This window comes from Penicillium lagena, assembly GCF_028827675.1.
Source record: "Penicillium lagena strain IBT 129212 chromosome Unknown utg000005l_segment0_segment0, whole genome shotgun sequence".
Taxonomy (NCBI): domain Eukaryota; kingdom Fungi; phylum Ascomycota; class Eurotiomycetes; order Eurotiales; family Aspergillaceae; genus Penicillium; species Penicillium lagena.
This window is the reverse complement of record NW_026623226.1, coordinates 3048793-3067626: the sequence shown is the minus strand read 5'-3', so window position 1 is coordinate 3067626 and position 18834 is coordinate 3048793. Positions and strand designations below refer to the sequence as shown.

At 50.4% G+C, this 18834-nt stretch overlaps 11 protein-coding genes across 11 annotated transcripts; 4 read left to right on the top strand and 7 right to left on the bottom strand.

The window, feature by feature from the left end:
* Positions 1-32: 32 nt before the first annotated feature.
* On the bottom strand, positions 33-1697 carry N7510_007987 (fungal specific transcription factor domain-containing protein; the record flags this gene model as incomplete). Its single annotated transcript, XM_056979912.1, has 1 exon — positions 33-1697. One exon carries the CDS (start codon positions 1695-1697, stop codon positions 33-35), a length of 1665 nt encoding a protein of 554 aa, XP_056832955.1.
* A 346-nt stretch (positions 1698-2043) lies between these two features.
* Positions 2044-2769, bottom strand: N7510_007986 (GNAT family N-acetyltransferase; the record flags this gene model as incomplete). The annotated part of the gene is made up of 1 exon (XM_056979911.1): positions 2044-2769. The coding sequence occupies one exon, from the start codon at positions 2767-2769 to the stop codon at positions 2044-2046; it is 726 nt and encodes a 241-aa protein (XP_056832954.1).
* A 736-nt stretch (positions 2770-3505) lies between these two features.
* On the top strand, positions 3506-5245 carry N7510_007985 (TPR domain protein; the record flags this gene model as incomplete). The annotated part of the gene is made up of 1 exon (XM_056979910.1): positions 3506-5245. One exon carries the CDS (start codon positions 3506-3508, stop codon positions 5243-5245), a length of 1740 nt encoding a protein of 579 aa, XP_056832953.1.
* Positions 5246-5442: 197 nt separating this feature from the next.
* Positions 5443-6507, bottom strand: N7510_007984 (Zn(II)2Cys6 transcription factor domain-containing protein; the record flags this gene model as incomplete). Its single annotated transcript, XM_056979909.1, has 1 exon — positions 5443-6507. One exon carries the CDS (start codon positions 6505-6507, stop codon positions 5443-5445), a length of 1065 nt encoding a protein of 354 aa, XP_056832952.1.
* Positions 6508-7101: 594 nt separating this feature from the next.
* Positions 7102-8695, top strand: N7510_007983 (uncharacterized protein; the record flags this gene model as incomplete). The annotated part of the gene is made up of 2 exons (XM_056979908.1): positions 7102-8046; positions 8123-8695. 2 exons carry the CDS (start codon positions 7102-7104, stop codon positions 8693-8695), a joined length of 1518 nt encoding a protein of 505 aa, XP_056832951.1.
* A 264-nt stretch (positions 8696-8959) lies between these two features.
* Positions 8960-10152, top strand: N7510_007982 (uncharacterized protein; the record flags this gene model as incomplete). Its single annotated transcript, XM_056979907.1, has 2 exons — positions 8960-8998; positions 9292-10152. 2 exons carry the CDS (start codon positions 8960-8962, stop codon positions 10150-10152), a joined length of 900 nt encoding a protein of 299 aa, XP_056832950.1.
* Positions 10153-10675: 523 nt separating this feature from the next.
* Positions 10676-12005, bottom strand: N7510_007981 (Rieske [2Fe-2S] domain protein; the record flags this gene model as incomplete). Its single annotated transcript, XM_056979906.1, has 2 exons — positions 10676-11647; positions 11676-12005. The coding sequence occupies 2 exons, from the start codon at positions 12003-12005 to the stop codon at positions 10676-10678; spliced, it is 1302 nt and encodes a 433-aa protein (XP_056832949.1).
* Positions 12006-12307: 302 nt separating this feature from the next.
* N7510_007980 (aspartate aminotransferase family protein) lies at positions 12308-13693 on the bottom strand (the record flags this gene model as incomplete). The annotated part of the gene is made up of 1 exon (XM_056979905.1): positions 12308-13693. One exon carries the CDS (start codon positions 13691-13693, stop codon positions 12308-12310), a length of 1386 nt encoding a protein of 461 aa, XP_056832948.1.
* A 430-nt stretch (positions 13694-14123) lies between these two features.
* On the bottom strand, positions 14124-15919 carry N7510_007979 (uncharacterized protein; the record flags this gene model as incomplete). The annotated part of the gene is made up of 5 exons (XM_056979904.1): positions 14124-14744; positions 14795-15156; positions 15203-15378; positions 15427-15705; positions 15753-15919. 5 exons carry the CDS (start codon positions 15917-15919, stop codon positions 14124-14126), a joined length of 1605 nt encoding a protein of 534 aa, XP_056832947.1.
* A 227-nt stretch (positions 15920-16146) lies between these two features.
* Positions 16147-17103, bottom strand: N7510_007978 (uncharacterized protein; the record flags this gene model as incomplete). Its single annotated transcript, XM_056979903.1, has 2 exons — positions 16147-16251; positions 16306-17103. 2 exons carry the CDS (start codon positions 17101-17103, stop codon positions 16147-16149), a joined length of 903 nt encoding a protein of 300 aa, XP_056832946.1.
* A 147-nt stretch (positions 17104-17250) lies between these two features.
* Positions 17251-18236, top strand: N7510_007977 (haloacid dehalogenase superfamily protein; the record flags this gene model as incomplete). The annotated part of the gene is made up of 3 exons (XM_056979902.1): positions 17251-17267; positions 17324-17483; positions 17538-18236. 3 exons carry the CDS (start codon positions 17251-17253, stop codon positions 18234-18236), a joined length of 876 nt encoding a protein of 291 aa, XP_056832945.1.
* Between the last annotated feature and the right edge of the window lie 598 nt (positions 18237-18834).

Genomic DNA, 18834 nt, shown 5'->3' with positions numbered 1-18834 from the left:
GTTTTATGGAGATAGAAAAGACAAAAGAAAACTTACTTTTGTCCCTTTTGCACTGGATAGAGAGATAGATGGCAGGCAAAGGCGAGAATAATCCCGGCCATCCAAGCAGCAGATAGATAGCCGGGCCAAAATAATGGGTTACCGGAATCGAGCTGCTTGTCCAAAATGGTGATAATCTCACGCGACGCACCTATACAAGTCTGAAGGGCAGACTGGAACTCAGACGATGATGGCTCAAGAGATAACCACGGACGGTTGATAAGGAGAACAAGCTGGTTGTGCAGCAGGCTGAAAAATGCAGCTACACCGAACTTGCAGTTATGAGACCCTGGCGCACCGCTTTTGCTCGTAGCTGGCGCTTCTGAAGAAGAGCTGTCATTTTGCAGGTGTATTGGCAGCGCATTCCACCAGGCGCTGACGTCGGTCCGCAAGGAGATAATAAATTCAGGTTTTATGGAACGGACATGCAAGGACTTATGAAACAGTTCTAGCGCATTCCCTAAAAGCCGGGAGTGATCCACATAGGATGCTAAGATGGAATGGCGATGGTGCTCTTGCGATTGGCATTCGGAGTTCGAGCTTGACTGAGGCCTGCCAGTCTTCATGGTCTTGCAGCGACCGTCTTCTAGTGACGGTGAAGTACCCTGGTTCTGTCTGACAGAAGGTGTATCGCTCGGTGAATTTTCTCCGCGGGACGCATGCCAAGTGGAATCTAGATGTGAGGTATGCAGACTTGAGTGGGTCGACGTGTGGCAATGGGAATCATGAAGTTCAGGGCCAGACAATGAACAGACGTCTATATCGGAGTCTTGAATGCCTAGTGGCTGTCCCAGTGCCTGGGAAATATATCGATCAATGACATAGACACTCCAGAAGACCCTCTTTCGGATATTGCATTCCTCCGTCGATAGCTCGAGATATCTATTCGGACAGCGATGAAGCCCGGCAAGGAAAATAGAACGAGAGAGAAGGCCGCCGACAACCGCAGCAGGCCGTAGGGCCAAGCGGGCGACTAGTAACAGCTGTGCAGCAAGTAGCGCTTGTGTTGATATAATGTCGCTTTTTATGGCGAGATCAGGGAGTAAGGACAATATATCGACAGGATGGTCGATACGTGAGGCCATTGGCAGATCATCACAATGTAGGTTAGCCAAATTGAAAAGACACTGCAGGGTGATAACCTTTGCAAGAGGCAGCGGGTGGGGTCTCGGGTTAGGAAGCGGCCGCTTGTCGATGTCGGCATAGAGAAGTTCGATGTCTTGAAGTAACGCTGGGCCATGGAGAAAGGGAAGAAATTGATGCCACGTCTGAAAGTATGACATGAACAGTTGTTTTGCAAGATTAGCAGGAGGAGGTCGGCCTAGTTCAAGAGGGATGCTTGGTCCGTAGGAAAGCTTGCTTGCGCCTTGCGATGCGGCGGCGGTGGCACCAGCTCGACTCGAGCGGCACACACTGCCATTGTCATCATCCCCGTCACCGGGTAATAAGCAGTCTTCCGGCGAAGGGTGAGTGGCGTCTTGTGGTACAGACACCGAGCGTGAGTTCGCAGCAGAAAAGGCGCGGCGTACGGTATTGACAAAGTAGACGCCGCTTGAGCTACCTATGAACTCGCTTTTGCCCTCTTTCAATGTGCGCAATGAGCCTCGCTCCTGGGGGATGCGGAGTGAAGATCTGCTGAGTGAGGAAGATGCAGGCATTGTCAACTTTTGACAACTGGAGTGCATGAGAGGCCTGGGTAGATTTCTCCGTCGTCCGTGCACCGCCTTACTTAGTATTAAGCGTGGCCCGTGGCCTGGGAACCAATATCGGGGCTTGGCTTCGAGTTGGAAGACCGTGGGGAGCGGCGTGGGGAAAGGAAAACCCACTTTTGAGAGCAAATCGGACCGGCTTATACCGGGAGGAGCTAGCGGTAAAGGAAAGAATCGGATGCATTAGACCCCGACTACTCATTAATCGAGCCCCAGATCGTTTACAATCCATTCATTTATTTATTTCATAGTGAGAATTCTCGCCCTATTCTCACCCCGTTCTCACTTCACTCACCTACCCAGTAACATCGCGCAATTGGTCTTTCGTTTTATACCCCGCAGGAAAATATGCCATCTTACACATCACGAAAGTACTCTGTATCCCATGTCTTCTTAAATCCACCTCCAACAATTCTCCAACCTGCTTGAACCCAAGTTTCTCATAGACCGGTCTCCCCATAACTCCCGCCTCCAAGTACGCTGGCACCCCGTCCCTCTCTGCCTGCTCAATTCCCCATCGGATGAGCATCTTTGCAGCGCCCCGCCCACGCTGTGATTCACGCGTAACCATGTGCATCAGTATCCAGCACGGCTCATTCGGTTCCATCCATCCACTTCGAGCCTCGTCACGTGTGCTGAGTATGTAGTTATGCAAAGAGACGTTCAGCTCAGAAGGCGGAGGTGGCGTTAGTGCATGTAGCTCCCAATGTAGCTGAGTAGCGAAGTTGTAGCCTTGGGGATAGAAATGCCAGCGGGCGATGCTGATGATGGAGTTTTTAGGACTAGCAACGGTACCAGTGTCGACAACTTTCATGTACCGCACAGTTGGGTCGCCAAGAAAGCGGGAACGTTGTTTGGCGAAGTGGAAGGTTGCGCGGGAGAGCGCTGCGGCGGGAGTGCTTGGTGGCCAGCAGATTGGGGTTGGGGGTCCAACGAGATCGTCGCCGGGATCGTGCAGTGTGGCGTGGGAGATTAGATCTTCGAAGTCGCTTAGCTGCAGGGGGAGGACTTGAAGGACCATGGTGGAAAGAGCTTGAAGAAGCTGGATAATGTTACCTCAGTTCCTCCTTTGAGTCACCGCCGATGCTGACACAGCTTCTTCGGCAGTCGTATGGCGCACATACGAAGGTGCGTTATTTTCAATGGTAATTTGACGCGCCAAATACACTTATTCTACATTTTCTCGACGACAAGCGCAAATATCAAAAACAGATTGATGGTTTCCTCTAGATATTGAGGAGCTCGATTTCTCGGTACCACAATTTTAGACGATTTTCCAACATAAAGCTCTAGTAATTGAACGGAAGGAGTTGTTGGAGATTTTTGTCTATTACCATCTTATTGAAAACAATGAGGGCAATTCTTGTTAGAACGTGTTTATGGGCTAAGAGCGCCTTTTATTCCTTGTTTCGTCGCCCATCGACCGTCGAGATCCAACGTGCGATAACCTCGCCTGAGACTTTGTTTCGACTCAGACAAATTCACACGTACCTTAGTCAATCTAAGCACTCATTAGACATAAAGAGCTGGAGACCTTGGCCTGTGCAAAAGGAGGATTTCCGGACGATATTACGGGGGAGCTAGACGAAGTGGATCGATAGTTCGGGATATTTTACTCGGCCTCGGAAGAAACCGAAAACCCTCCGATTCTATAGGCATCCCACTTCGGGGCGAAGATCGTCAAGTGGCTTTGATTATTTAAAAAGGCGTGGGAGCTCCGTTATATTTGTCACAACAACATGGTGATTACACACACGATGACTTCTATTTCGCCGCCTCCGCCTACAAGAGCTTCAGCCGATCCCTACTATGACTTGGGAAATTTCCATCTCAAAGTCAGCACAACGTCCAAAGAGGCACAAGTTTGGTTCGATCGTGGGATGCTCTGGACCTATTGCTTCAACCATGATGAGGCAATAACATGCTACAAACAGGCAATCGCCCACGATGAGGACTGCGCGCTCGCTTATTGGGGCGTGTCTTTTTGCTCGGGTCCCAATTACAACAAGACATGGAGGCTCTTTGATGAAAGGGATCGAATAAATGCAATTAACTCGTGCTACGCATATTCTCAAGAAGCTCTGAAACGCGCAGGAAACGCCTCAGTCTGGGAGCAAGCGCTTGTCAATGCCCTTGCAAAGCGCTATCCCAACAATGATATCGAAAGGGATCTTGCTGTCTGCGACAGAGCCTATGCCGATGCTATGCGGGAAGCATACAGAAAGTTTGAGTCTGACGATTTTAACATGATCACACTGTTCGCGGATGCATTGATGAACTGCGCACCACGAAAACTGTACGATGCCGCAACTGGGCTTCCCATACATTCATCCCCTGTCTATGAGGTCAAAGACCTTCTTGAACGAGCCCTGAAGATGCCAGGAGTGGAAAATCACCCAGGGCCAGCACATATGTACATCCATCTGATGGAAATGTCTGCAACTCCTGAGGCTGCTTTACCTGCAGCAGAAATGATCCGCGAGCTAGTGCCTGATACTGGGCACACCTACCATATGCCTGCCCACATCGACGTCCTCGTGGGAGATTATCGGCGTGCAGTGAAATATAACCTGAAAGCCACTATCGCAGACGACAAATTCTTTCAAGAGAATGGTGGGTTGACTTTCTACAGCTACTACCGCCTGCACGACTACCACTCCCTTATCTACGCTGCAATGCTTGCAGGGAAATCAAAGGCAGCTTTGGCGGCGACGGATCGAATGGAAGCGACTATTACGGAAGATATTCTTCGCGTGGAAACGCCTGCACTCGCCAACTGGATGGAGTTCTTCAAGGCTGTACGAGTCCATGTCCTGATCCGTTTCGGGATGTGGGAGGAGCTCAAAAAGCTCGACCCTCTCGAGGATCGTCAGCTCTATTGTGTGACAAATGTGATGAGGCACTATGGGAAGGCTATTGCATATGCGGCAACAGGGCAGCTTGAAGAGGCCGACAAACAACGAGAACTTTTTAAGCTCGCTTCCAAGATTGTTCCACCTACACGACTCGATTTTCCCAACAAAATCGTCGACATCCTTCACATAGCATCTGCCATGCTTGATGGAGAAATCGAGTACCGGCGGGGCGACTTCGAGACTTCGTTCCGTAAACTACGGGAAGCAGTCGTTCTTGAAGACGAGTTGCCATTTGCCGAGCCATGGGGATGGATGCTTCCAGCACGACATGCATATGCAGCCCTCTCCTTGGAGCAGGGGCATGTTGAGCAGGCTGCTCAGGCCTATGCTGAGGATTTGGGCCTCTACCCAACGCCCAAGCGTGCGCACCAACATCCGAACAATGTCTGGGCACTACATGGCTACCACGAGTGTCTTGAACGACTGGACCGCCATGCCGAAGCAAATATAATCAAGAAACAACTGGTATTGGCTCTTGCAGAGACAGATGTCAAGATAGAGTCGTCATGCTTTTGCAGACTTGGGGTGTCGACTTCGTGCAGTGGGAAAACGGGCATTAGTGGCTGTTCCGCCAGAGAGTGAAGGTGAGTTAAGGAATTATCAGATATAATTACCTGCATTCATCTGAGATTCTATAATACAATACGTATATTTATCTGGGCCAGGACAGGCGGATACTGAGGCAATCCGGTTCAATAGCCCGCGGTTTGAGAAGAAAATGCCAGAAATAGAGAGTAAGGGCAGCTTTAACAGGGTGAGCTGTTATAGACACAGATATATCACGCAACAGCATCCGCAAATTGCTTGATTGTTCTTGCAACCTCTTCCACAACACGGTAGCACGGCGTCATCGATTTTGCTGCAGGACTCTGTGGACAAACATCGAGTGGATCGAGACCAACGCCGTATTTCTCTCTCCAGCAGCGTCCTCCGGCGTCAGGACATGCTTCGTGTCCAATCATGTGGCGGTCGCGTTGTCTCAGTGCAAATCTTCTTGCCAAGGCAGTAAGTCGTTCAGCATCGGCCTGAAGGCCGTTCATGATAAGATCTTGGAGTTTCTCGCCAGAGATCTTGAATCCCAACACTGGACTAATTTCAAGACCAGGAATAAGGTAGACTGTTTCACGGTGATTTCTATCACTTAGCGCGTTGCAGGTTTCTTTCAACCATCTCAGGTACCTATGGTAGCCAGATGTGATTTCAGCCATTAAGCGGCCGATGAAAAGGACATTCTGAATGGTGATTCGGGGAGATTTCGTCACATCATAGCAGACGGGGCAGGTCAGCAGCCTTTCCACGAGATCAACTCCAACACGAAGGCTGCGTATGAAGCTGTGTGACATGGGCGCCCGAGTCAGGGTGCGGATTGACTCTGAAACCTCTTCGGTACAGTTGCAAGACAGCAGAGGTGACACGAATGTCTCTAAGGACAGATCGGGCAAGTCCTGTGCCCCCGTTGGATGGCCAGGGCCCAACAGCTCGATTGGAAATGAGCCAAAATCGCCATTTCCCGTTAGTATATTGTCGATTTCTCGTGAGATCGTTGATCCCTGAGGCACGTCAGAGGCGAGCTGAAAACAGCTAGCCCTTTGCGGCTCTTCATTGGAAGATTCTTGCTGCAATGGTTTTGGTAGTTGCTTTCTTGGTCTTCCGGGTGTTCCCTTGTCTTGAAATCTACAAGACAGAGATAATGACCGACAACGGGAACACCCACTTTTCTCTCCCGAACATTTGAGCTTCCGCGTCCCTGCACGAAGCCAGATGTCAGATCGACGGTTTGAGACCAGAGTATTTGACTTACGACACGCTTCGCAGGATTTTCGCTTCCGAGTGATGCAATTCATGTTCTCTTAAAATAGGAGTCTTTCATCAAATAGACAAGAGTGCGAATATCGGCTATGGTCCGATTCGGGCGAGATGAGTGGGGAGGTGCGGGGTTACTGTTCTCGCACGACATTCTTTGCTCCTCTTACGACAAGAAATCCATTTTCAACAGATTCCATATGACTGATAATTAGCACAGATGGGCAAACCCGTGGGCTGGATGCTTTCACAACAATTGGCTACCATCGATAATAAGAGCGACATCAAGTCATATGTAACTTAGGCCGGTATTTCTTCGTCTCTTTGACGCCAATTATGGAGGTTCTGACGAGTCAACTATTATATATTTCACAGGAATCCACTCAATCACCATTGATATTTGCGCAGAAGGTTTTGTGGTTCGGATGGTTTTCCACAGCGGATGAAAAACGGCGAATTCGCAAAATCCTCCGAGTGGACACTCCTTCCGGTTTTCATCCCCACATGTCTTGCCCATCTCAGATACATAGTGCATTGGTGGGACACGGAAACTGAAACTATAATTTTCACAGCTGCCTTGCAAAGTATCGCCGTCTGCCCTTGGCTATCTTCTCAAGTACTTCATCTTATTCAAAATGGTCAAGTCTTTAACCGCGCAAGACTTGCGCCACTACTGGATAACCCGCCAGGAGATTGCACTGCTCGATGTTCGGGAAGAAGGACCTTATTCCGATGCCCATCCATTGTTCGCATTAAGTGTACCGGTGTCGGAGATCGAGGAAAAGTTGCCGTCATTGGTGCCTCGGCTATCCGCTCCTATCGTTGTTTACGATGATGGCGAGGGCTATGTTGAATGGGCAGCAGCTCGCATATCAGCCTTGGGGTATCATGATGTTGCCATCTTAGATGGAGGACTTTCAGCCTATGCCCGCGTGGGTGAAGTTTATCGTGATGTCAATGTGCCATCTAAAGCATTTGGCGAACTTGTGGAAGCTATCGCAGGGACCCCATCCCTGCCCGCGCTTGATGTGAAAGATATCTTGGAGAAGGACCGGGATGTGGTGGTATTGGATGCCAGGCGCTTTCAGGAGTACAACACGATGAGCATACCTCGTGGTCGCAGCTGTCCCGGGGGTGAACTTCTTTATCGCTTTTTCGAAGCCGTTCCTTCTCCCGATACTACTGTGATTGTCAATTGCGCTGGTCGCACGCGTTCGATTGTTGGCACCCAGTCCTTAGTCAACTCCGGAATCCCAAATAGAGTTATGGCTCTCAGAAACGGTACCATTGGATGGACGCTGGAGGGTTTGGAACTTGAACACAATAAGATCGAAAGAGTTCCACAACCTTCACACGACGCATCGCTTAAAGCACGGGAATACGCTGCAGCGTGGGCACAACACGTTGGCGTGAGAATTATAAATGGCGAGCAGCTCAGTCAATTTGCGGCAACAGCAAATACTCGGACTCTTTACATGCTTGACGTCCGAGACCCAGACGAATATGCTCTAGGCCATCCGGTAGGGTTCTCATCTGCTCCCGGTGGTCAACTGGTTCAGGCTACAGATGAATGGGTCGGTGTAAGAGGCGCTTGCATTGTTTTGTATGACACAGATGGGGGTGAGAGCCCGCATGACGGGTAGTTGGCTTGTGCAGCTAGGCTGGGAGGTTTACGTTCTAGACGAGAAGTCTAAAGTGCCTGACAGCATTCTATGCCCCGAAACTCCCTCCTGGCAGGGCCAGGATTCTGGCGCCATAACGGTGAATGAATTGGCTGCACTAACCGAGGCTACCTTTGTCGATCTCGCTCGCAGCCCAATTTATCGCAAAGGTCATATTCCCGGCGCATGGTTTGCTTCAGGACCCGAACTAGTCCGTGATCTGAATACTGTCAGTGGAACAGGACCTATTGTGCTGACCTCACCGAACGGCAACGTTGCTGCTATGAATATTGAGTATGCACGCAAGACCATATCGCGCGAAGTATTGTACCTCGTGGGGGGTACAGCGGCTTGGGTAGCGGCTAATCGCCCACTGGAGACGGAGGCACGCTGGCTTTCCCAGCCAATCGACGTCTACAAACGCCCTTACGAGGGAACGAGCAATGCACGAAAGGATATGCAAGGATATATTGACTGGGAGCACGGGCTTGTTGCACAGCTTGCGAATGATGGAGTCGCCTGCTTTCATGTTGTACAAAACAAGCGCGTGAAGGCAAAGGAGCTTTGATCACGTCAGTTTTTGTATCGGTTGCTCATCGATTCGCGGTGGTAGAGACTGCTTAGGGCCTAGGCTTCCTCTGGCAAAGGGTCAATATTCGCATTTAGAGTTGTCAGGCTATTCTTGATTAGTAAATAATATCAGCGACCAAAGTCTGGGGTAAAAATGTAGATAAACCTTATTTCGGCACTGGTGATGTCAGATGCTGGACACGGGACAACCTCATGTCTCCCCCACATTTTGAATTCTGAGAATGACAAGCAAACCTGCAAAATGATCAGCAGCCGTTTATTTGCGCGTGTCTTGCAACAGGTGTGGTAGCTAAATCTTGAATGAACTACTATTCTCTGACGAGGTAATAGACACATGGCCCATTCTCAAGGCAGGTGCGTGCACTCAGTCTACTTGAGTATCATTCCCATAAGCTTCTGAAAGATGTAAGATCTCCCATTGTTCATCTGAACTTATAGGCTGACTTAAAGGAGTTCGACATACCCGTGCCCCGTGGATTTGTAGTAGGAAGCCCTCAAGAAGCCAAGTCAGTGGTAGCGAAGATTGGTCAGTTCTACTTGTGGCATCTCAGGCAAAGGCCTAACTGGTATTAGGTGCCCCGTCAGTACTCAAGGCCCAAGTACTTGCCGGTGGGCGAGGCAAGGGAAAGTTCAATAGTGACAACAAAGGAGGAGTTCGCATCGTTAAATCGTAAGTTTGGAAACCATACATTTCCAACTGCTTCACTTTCTGATTGCCCCTCCAGTCCCAAGGAAGCATTGGACAATGCCAGTAATATGCTTGGATATTACCTCACAACGAAACAAACACCATCGGGCGGTCTGCTAGTGAACAAATTGTATATCTACAAGGCGGTCGATATCGCAAAGGAGTTCTACCTTGCCGTGACTTTTGACCGCGAATGGTACAGCCCAGTTCTTCTAATCTCTGGTGATGGAGGAGTCAACATCGAATCCAACACGGACAATTTGCATCGATTCTGGTTCCGGCTCTCCGAAGGAGTCACTCCTGAGATTATCGCTAGCATCCAGACCCTCCTGCACTTCAACTTCCATGAGATGGACATCCTACGGCCGCTAATCTACCAGATGGCAGCCCTTTTTCAAGAAAAAGACGCTACTCTAATCGAGCTGAACCCGCTCGTTCAGACTGCGGAAGGAGACTTTGTCTGCCTAGACGCCAAGTTCCACTTTGACAACGCGGCTAAATTCAGGCAGAATGAGATATTCAGTCTTGCGGAGCGGTCTCCAGAAGAGGAGGAGGAACATGATGCAGCTAGGCTGGGTCTCTCCTATGTTCGGCTGGATGGCAATATCGGGAATATTGTCAATGGTGCAGGTCTGGCGATGGCGACGAACGACCTCATTAGCATCTATGGAGGAAAGTGTGCGAATTTCTTGGATATTGGAGGGGTGCTACTCAGAAGACGCTTTCAAAGGCGTTTGAGATTTTGAAAAAGGATGCTCGGATAAGAGGGATTTTGATCAACATCTATGGCGGTGAGTATGAGACCGGGTATGAAAGAGAGAATAGTGTTTAACGGACACAGGGATTGTGCGGTGTGATATGATTGCCGAGTCTATTATCGCTGCAGCTGCAGAACTTGGAGGGTTCGACACCCCTGTGGTGGTTCGTCTGCAGGGGACCAACAGCGATAAAGCGTTGAAGATGGTAAGTACCCGTCGCCTTCAGAAAGTATCTCATTGACAGTCGATGCTCGTAGATTTCCAAAGCTGACTTGGAAAACTTGACTGTGGATGCGGACTTTGAGTCTGCTGCTCGGAGGATTGTTCATCTCACAACCTGATGTTGTACTGCGTCTCGGAAAACGGAGTTTGTCGCATTTATTCTTCGCACATTAATTCCAACATAGCACAAACCAATGAAAAGGTAAACGAGAAACATCTAGTTTGGCATAATGCATTCATTTTTACATTGTAATAAATTTATTGATACAACTCGTCAAGCTCATGATCATTAAGTTGGGACACCGTCCTCATGGCACTCATAGTATCGCCGATCCATCCCAGCCTGCAGTCGCGCTTCTTCATTAAATGGCCCCCGTATAGGGCCCCGGAAATGCTTCTGGACGTTGGACCGGAACACTTGCACCGGATCGGTTCCTTCTTGACCACAGATCCAGGTCAACCACCGGTGCCCCGTAGTGACATGCGTGATTTCATCGTTATGGATCACCTCGAGGGACTTGACACTCTCGGCATCGCCCGCATTGCGAAATTTCTGGATAGTCATAGGATTCACGTCAAGACCCCGGGCTTCATGAACAAGGGCAATGATGCTGATTCTGGCCCTAAGATCGTACGCTGTTTCTGTGGCAGAGTCCCAGAGGCTGTGATGTACCGGCAGCGCACCGAAAGAAGAGCCGAGTTCTTCGAGTCGGGCGCGGAGAAGAGAAAAGTGCTTTGCTTCATCGCTGGCAACCTTGAGCCAGTCATGGAAGAATGCTCGTGGAAGTTCCTGTGAGTTTCCGTTTGTGCGAAATGTTGAGAATCGAACGCAGATATCGATGGCCAGATCAATAGCCCACAGTTCAATATTGGCTAGAGCGTGGAGCATGGCGATTCGGCTTTTGAGCGTTCCACCTCGCCCGGATTTAGGCATGGTGCCTGGTGTCACCGTTGTCAAGTTTTCTCTTGGTGGATTATCTGGAGGGGTAATCGTGCCTCTGCCCAGAGGCATCGGCGAGTCCGTATTCTCGCGACTAGTAAATGTGGAGAAGAGATAGATGGTGAGTTCAATCTTGTGCTCTGGATTGGCTGTATTCAAGATGTGCACGGCCCAGTCGCATAATGTCGCACTTTGATTCAAGTAATGTGCTGCTCCTGGATCTCGCGGGGGAGTAGGGTTTTCTGTTGATGGTTGCTCGTGCTTTAACTTGGCCTTCTCGCTCACAGGCTCAAGTTTGGACAGTTGAATACGACCTTCATTCTCGGCCGGATATTGGAGTAGAACGGACCCCCCCACGGGCATCGACGGGAAATGTGCATGCTTTGATTCCCACGCTGGATTCCCCGGTCTCCACGTTGAAATCGTACGCATGCCACGGACACGAGACAACGTACGCCGAGTCTTCGATATCAACATGTGAGTCTGCCATCGGTCCGCCAGCATGCGGACATTCGGCCTCCATAGCATAGTAAGACCACCCGTCGCTAGTTTCGTTGGGTCTTGAGATTGACTGGTCAATGGACGGCAGGCGGAATAACACCAGCCGTTTGCCATTCGACAGATGAAGCACATATCGTGCTTGGGTAAAGGCGGACAGCAGCCCGCAGTTGATCCACATTTCCACTGAAGCCGATGGAGTGTTCTGTTGAAGTGCTCTCGTCGGCTCTGATGGAGGTGATTTTGAAGATCACGTGAGTAGTTAAATGCGCTAATCCGGATACGGCTAGTCGCACTACATTTGATCTATAGAGGAACAAAGAGAATCAAATTGTAGGGAAATCAATGATTTTTGGCATTCTGATGACATGGAGACATTTGAATATGTAGAATAACGGAGTGGGGTTTACTAAGACTGAGTTTCCAGATTAGATGTATGAACAAAAGACTCCAATCTTCCGGAGCCTGCATTCATCATCTTCGTCAAAGCGCCATAGTCCCGGGTGTTGTCTCAAATGCTTTTTCCAGAAGCTCCAGACCGCTAAGTAGCAGGTCGGCAGTGATTGTTATCGGAGGTGCAATTCGTAAGACTCCCCCAAAACTAGAATGGCTACTCAGATTTGCCCATAAACCCAACTCGTAGGCACGGTCAGCGACAGCTCTACCCAAATCCGGAGCGGGTGTCTTGAATTCGCGGTCCTCGACAATTTCAACGCCAGCCATGAGGCCTCGCCCACGTACATCGCCAATGCAGCCATACTTGTCTTTCAGTTTGTTGAGACCGTTGTGGAGGATCTTGCCCATAGAACGTGAGTGCTCAACAAGATTGTCGCGAACCACAATTTCGAGGACCTTGTCGCCAACTGCGGCGGGAAGCGGATCATTAACATGAGTTGTGTAGAAACAGTAGTCTCGTTCGGAGCAGACCCGGTCAACCTCAGCGTTGGTGACAACCGCGCTCAACGGAAGACCATTGCCGAGTGTCTTGCTCAGCGTAAGAATGTCGGGGACGACACCATCGTGGATGGTCGCCATCAAGTCACCGCACCGCCCAACTCCTGTTTGGGCTTCGTCGACAATAAGAAGCATTCCGCGCTTCTCACAGTGCTTCTTCAATGTTGCAAGATACCCCGACGGTAGAACGTGCATTCCGCCGGACGACTGGATGCACTCAACAATGCAAGCAGCCAGTGAGCCACACGACTGCATATCAATCATGCGCCAACCATACTCCAGTTCCGCATCCCAGTCATACGAGCCATCAGGCTTACGGAAGACAGACCGATACCCGTTGGGTGGAGGAAGCATCAGCATACCAGGCATCAGTGGGCCCTGGCCCTTGCGACCGAAGTGATACTGCGTGCCCAGTGCTTGTGCCGTAACGCCGTGCCAGCTGGCTCCCAATCCGACAATCTCAAATCTCCCTGTATACACTTTTGCCAACTTGATGGCTGCTTCGTTACTCTCGCCTCCAGTTGAAAGGAAGAACGCTTTATCCAGGCCAGGCGGGAGGAGACTGCAGAGCCGCTCGCCTAAACTGATCACCGGGGGCGAGACCATTCCTGAAAAGAGATGATCCAGAGAGGCGGCATGGTGTGCAATTACTTTGACAATCTCAGGATGTCCATGCCCTAGTAGACATGACATCTGTCCTGAGGTCCAGTCCAGGATTTTGTGGCCTGACGCCGTGTAGACATATAGGCCTTTGCTACCACAGATGATGTCTTTGTTGAACTTGGTTCCGTAGTTGAGTAGGTACTTAGCTGTCTTCGCCTGGAGTTCGTCTTGGTTGAGGCCGGGGTAGAGAAGAGGTGCTTCGCTCTTGGTTGATGTGGAGACGGTTGTCTCGTTCGTGGTGTCCGGAGCCATTGTATACTAATACTCCGATAGGTATGACAAGAATAAAGGCTCCACAAGATTATGTTGGGTTCAAAAAGCTCGGAGACAGCAGTGAATATTAGGAGTATTTATAATGTAGAACGCCGAAAGCATTCCAAGTCACACCCCCTCGTCTGCATCTGGCCGCGGCCAAATGTGGAGATGGCCGCGGGCAACTTTCAAGCAATTTGGCCAACGAGATAACACAAGAGAGGCTTGTAAGCCGAGGCAGGGTTGCACTCAGGCTATCATATTAAATATCTTTCTATCCGAAATGCACTAACAATTCAAATCTGCCTCTATCCTCTGTAGATTTTGTATTACCAACTCATTCTCAAAACCGATAGAGAAAAAAAAATTTGGTTCTCGATAGCCCTCATACATGGTCATGTGTACTGCATGTCCAACAAAACAGAGACAACTAACTAGTCATAAAAATCCCAAAAGCCTTCGCCAAGTCATCCAAGATAACTCCAGGAGCGAGGTCAAACAACACATTCCTCCTCCCACTCTCACCTCCATATGGCTGATGCACCACGCCGGCATCTAGTCCGTGGTCGCTGGGCCCATAGACACGAGCTGAGAATGCCTTATCAATAACCCCCGCTGTAACAGCGGGCCACGGGGCAATGCCATGACAGAACTTAAAGAAATCCTCCGCAAAAGAAACACCAACTGCCTGCTGAGCGGGAGTCATGAATTCGCTAAAATTCTGGAATAAGTAGGCCGAGTCTAGGATATGGTTTGCTTGTCCTTTCCATTGACCGTTCCAGGGATTGCCCTCGTTAAAATAGTAGATGTGGGCATTTCCGCGCCAGCCTCGGGCTAGAGTTAGGACCGGGGCGAAAAAGCCTATGTCGTTGATATAGTTCAAGACTGAAGGCAGTGCATCATCATCAGGAGTGTCTTCCTTGATACCGTAAGTTGCGAGGAGACGTTCCACCTCGGCAGGATGCGAGGCTAGAGCAATGTGAAGTGCAGAGATGAGTCTCTTTGCGCAATTGTTCTTCAGATAGGGCATCGTGAATGCAAGAATCGAAGCCTTGGACCATCGTCAATTATAAATACCTTGGCATCGCCAGTCAAACTTACATCCTGCCCGGCGTCTCCGAGCATCAAGTCCTGACACCAGCTCTTCCCACAGGGAAGATTCGAGTCCTGCTTGCCAACTTCTTCAAATGAAACATCAGAATGAACAATATCCCCGTCAATGGCCGGAGCAGTCAATGCAGATGGAGGAATCTTCGCAACGAGATCTTGTACTGGTGTTTCTAGGAGGGCTTTAAGTCTCTTCTCGGGAGTAGCATCCGACAAGCCTAAAGCAGCTATAACTTGCTGATAATTTCCTTCGTGGGCTTCATAAAGCCGCGCTCGTATAAGAAAGAAAGATCCACTCAAAGAAATCGCCCGCTTAAAAAGCGCCTGGTCGGAATGGAGATGGTATGTCACAGATGCTGAAATTGGTTAGTGACAGAATAGACGTTAGATCGTTATCATTACCTGCTCCTGCGCTCATCCCAGCTACTGTTACATTGTCTGGATCACCTCCAAAATCACGAATATGCTTCTGTACCCATTGCATAGCAACGCGTTGGTCACGAAGGCCATTGTTGGCCTTGTACCCGGCATTTCGCAGGTCCTCGGATGTCAGAAAGCCGAGAGCCCCAAGACGATAACTAGACGGTTGTCAGCGGAGATTAAACCAATATTTATTCCGTACATACTTGATCGAGACCGCAAGAATCGGCAGATTCTTCTGCACTGAGAGCGTGACAAACCGCTTGTTGTCAAACTGGGGCCACGAGTTGGCTCCGACAACCAACCCACCGCCATGGATAAAGAAAAAGACGGGCAACTTCGAAGAAGGTATAGTATCCGAGGGCACGGTGATATTCAGATTCAGACAATCCACATCCGACTGAGCGAGCTCTTTCTTGGGCAGTGGATGCTGGACGTGTTCTAGCTCGGCACCCCATCCAGCCGCAGGGGACACGGTCGTTGGACTAGAACGAATAAGAAAACGTGTTTCTCCTTAGCTGCCAGGACTTACCCGTCTTTCGTTGCGTCCAGCACATTGCCGTCTCGTTCCGCGATCAGTTCTGCGTCTGCTAGGCGGTCCTTGAGGGTAGCATATTTGATGCCGAGGTACTGGGTCACACCATCCTCCGTTGTGCCCTGTATCCTCCCCAGGGCTGTTGTGTTAAGCAGAGTAGCCATTGTTGTAGCTTGCACCGCCACCAATTCCGAGAGGATGAAGACCGGCTTATAAATACCCCACATACCCCCCATGCGGTACCCGTGTGGGGTCGGGGATATGGCGGGGAATTCCTGTGCCATCGAATGATTGAATAATAGAAAGATGAGATTCATGTTTATCAAGAGACTTAAATGCTCCGGTCCGTCATCGCCAGCCATGCATAGATTATATATATATGTATGTAAGGTCAGGATTGTTGAAAGTTCATGTTATAACCACCCGTCTTCGGATCCTGAACGAAGTTAAAGTTGTCCGTCGACAGACCAAACGGCTTCAAGATGCCATTACCCAGCTATGAATTCCTCAATCAGCATGCAATCTCAATGAGCGAGGCGGAAACACTCACATCTTTCAGCTTCGACATCATCTCCCCCATTTCCTTCTCCTTCGCCTGGTTGAGGCGTTCCGGGAGCTCACGCAACGCCTGCTGGACAATCCGCTTTTCATCCGGAGGGAGATTTTCCATGGCCGCCAAGGCTTGATAATCCTCTAGCGCTCCTTGCAGGTTGGCCCAACCGCCTAGTTGCGATTTGGCTTTTGCGCGTCGCATGAGCGCCTTCGCTCGGATGCGCGAGACGTCCGCTCTTTTCTTGTCCAATTCCTGCAGTCTCTGCAACTCCTTCTCTCCTTCTTCCTCGTCGCCTGTTATTTCCACCACAGCATCCGAGTCCTTTGTGTCGGTCCTCTCGGCTCTCAGGTCTGATGAGCCCCCCGATCCCTTATCTTGTGGTGGCCCTGATGGTGGTAAGATCCTATCCAGCCGCTCGATAGATGCGGTGGCAGCATCCACTGCAGCCTTCCAGTCGTCCAGCTTCAGATAACAGGCTGAGATATTACTCCGCAGCACAGCGACATCGTAGTCGAGGTAGTTCGGGCACGAGGCAAGGGCGCGGTCGTAGCAGGATATCGCTTGGTCGTAGCATCTCGCGCTAAAGAGTTTATTGGCTTCTGCTTTGATCGCATGGGCCTCTTCTCGGAGTTTCTGCGAGTTGGCCAGATTAGAGGGGATTGAATAAATGGGCTGTTGAACACGAAGACTCACGGCTTCTTCCTCTGCGGGGAAGCGCGCATCGTGGAACTCGTCCTCGTCTTCACCCGGGGACTCGACATGGTCGCGCTCGGGCGCATTGGAGGATTCGGGCATTGTGCAGGAGAAAGAAATGGAACAGGAATAAAGAGACGCGACAGAGGGAGAAATGGTGATCGTCAAAATCACGGGACCGATAAGGGATTCACCCCGCGATTGGCACAGGCGAATTTTCCACCAGACACAACGACTCTATAAACAAAGATGGCAGCTACTACCAGGTATGCATGTGCATTGACTGTTTCCGGAATACTATAAGTAACTAACAATACCACAGTCTCCCCCAAATCCGGGCCTGTCTGTTCGACATGGACGGTCTGCTGATCGACTCCGAGGACAAGTACACGATGGTCACGAACGAAGTGCTGCAGATGTATGGCAAACCCAACCTGCCTTGGGATGTCAAGGCCCAACTGCAGGGACGGCCACAGACAGAGGTATATCTACCCAAATATACATCACCCACTAACCCGCATTGACCCAATTGCCAGGCCATCAAAATCTTCTTCGACTGGGCCCAGCTGCCCATCACACCGGAAGAATTGACCGCAAAGCAAGAGCCGCTGCGTCAGAAGTATTTCCCAGAGTCACAGCCTCTGCCCGGTGTGGTGGAGTTGCTGTCGAAGCTGGTCTCGACCCAGTCGACCGCGCACCCCGTGCACATTGCGCTGGCCACATCGTCCAATGCGAAAAACTTCCATCTGAAGACAGACCACCTAACGGATCTGTTCACTGCGTTCCCGCAGGCACACCGCGTGCTCGGGGATGACCCGCGCATTGGAAATGGGCGCGGGAAGCCATTGCCTGATATCTACGTTCTTGCGCTGGAGACGATCAATGCCGATCTGCGGAGTAAAGGTCAGACGGAGATCAAGGCTGAGGAGTGCCTCGTATTTGAAGATGCTGTTCCGGGGGTAGAGGCCGGTCGTCGGGCGGGGATGCAGGTCGTCTGGGTTCCGCATCCTGGTCTGCTGAATGAGTACAAGGGACGGGAGGAAGAAGTGCTTGCTGGTCTTACAGGGGCGCACAAGGAAGAAGAGAAGAGCAGTGCCGAGAAGGAGGCGGACGAGCTGCAGGCTTGGCGGGTGCAGGGAGCTGGCAAGACGGGTGAGGTGGGAGATGGTTTCGGGCAGTTGCTCCCAACGCTGGAGAACTTTCCGTACGAGAAGTATGGCATCCGGATACCCTGAATCAAGGCGCGGTGTGTGTTCTGTTTAGACATGTCTAGACGGTGTACAGGAATTGCATCAAACGGGAACATGATCGGGGACGACTTCATGGCCCTATTTAGCAGGGCTTGCAGAGCTCTATGATTCTTTATGCCAGAACCAGGTGATTGTGTCCTTCATGTAATACTGGTGACGGGGAATCTGCCGCCTCAGGAGCCGCTCACTGAGCACCCAGAGCGCACCCAGAGCGAGATTTGAAACATATGAACCATAAAGCCAACTGGAGTCACTCCCAGTTGGTGATCGAAACGCATCGTTGGTACATAAACGCGAATCCCATTCTAATGGGGCGCGACGAAGTACCTAATGGGATCGTATTTTCAAGCCCTGTCTATTATTAAATATTGACAAGAGAACTTTTAGAACACGAATAAGAAGGCCCATGCGATGCAACTCAATTTACTTCAACTGAAGCTCGCCTTTCTTATGATGCACGATGTCGTGGCGGCTGTCGTTCGGACCGATCTGCATCAATCGCTTGGCGACCATGGCTTCCGACCGCTTGTTTGAGGTCCGTAAGGTAGGTCGTGATGATTCTAGGCCTAGTGCAGCACAGAAG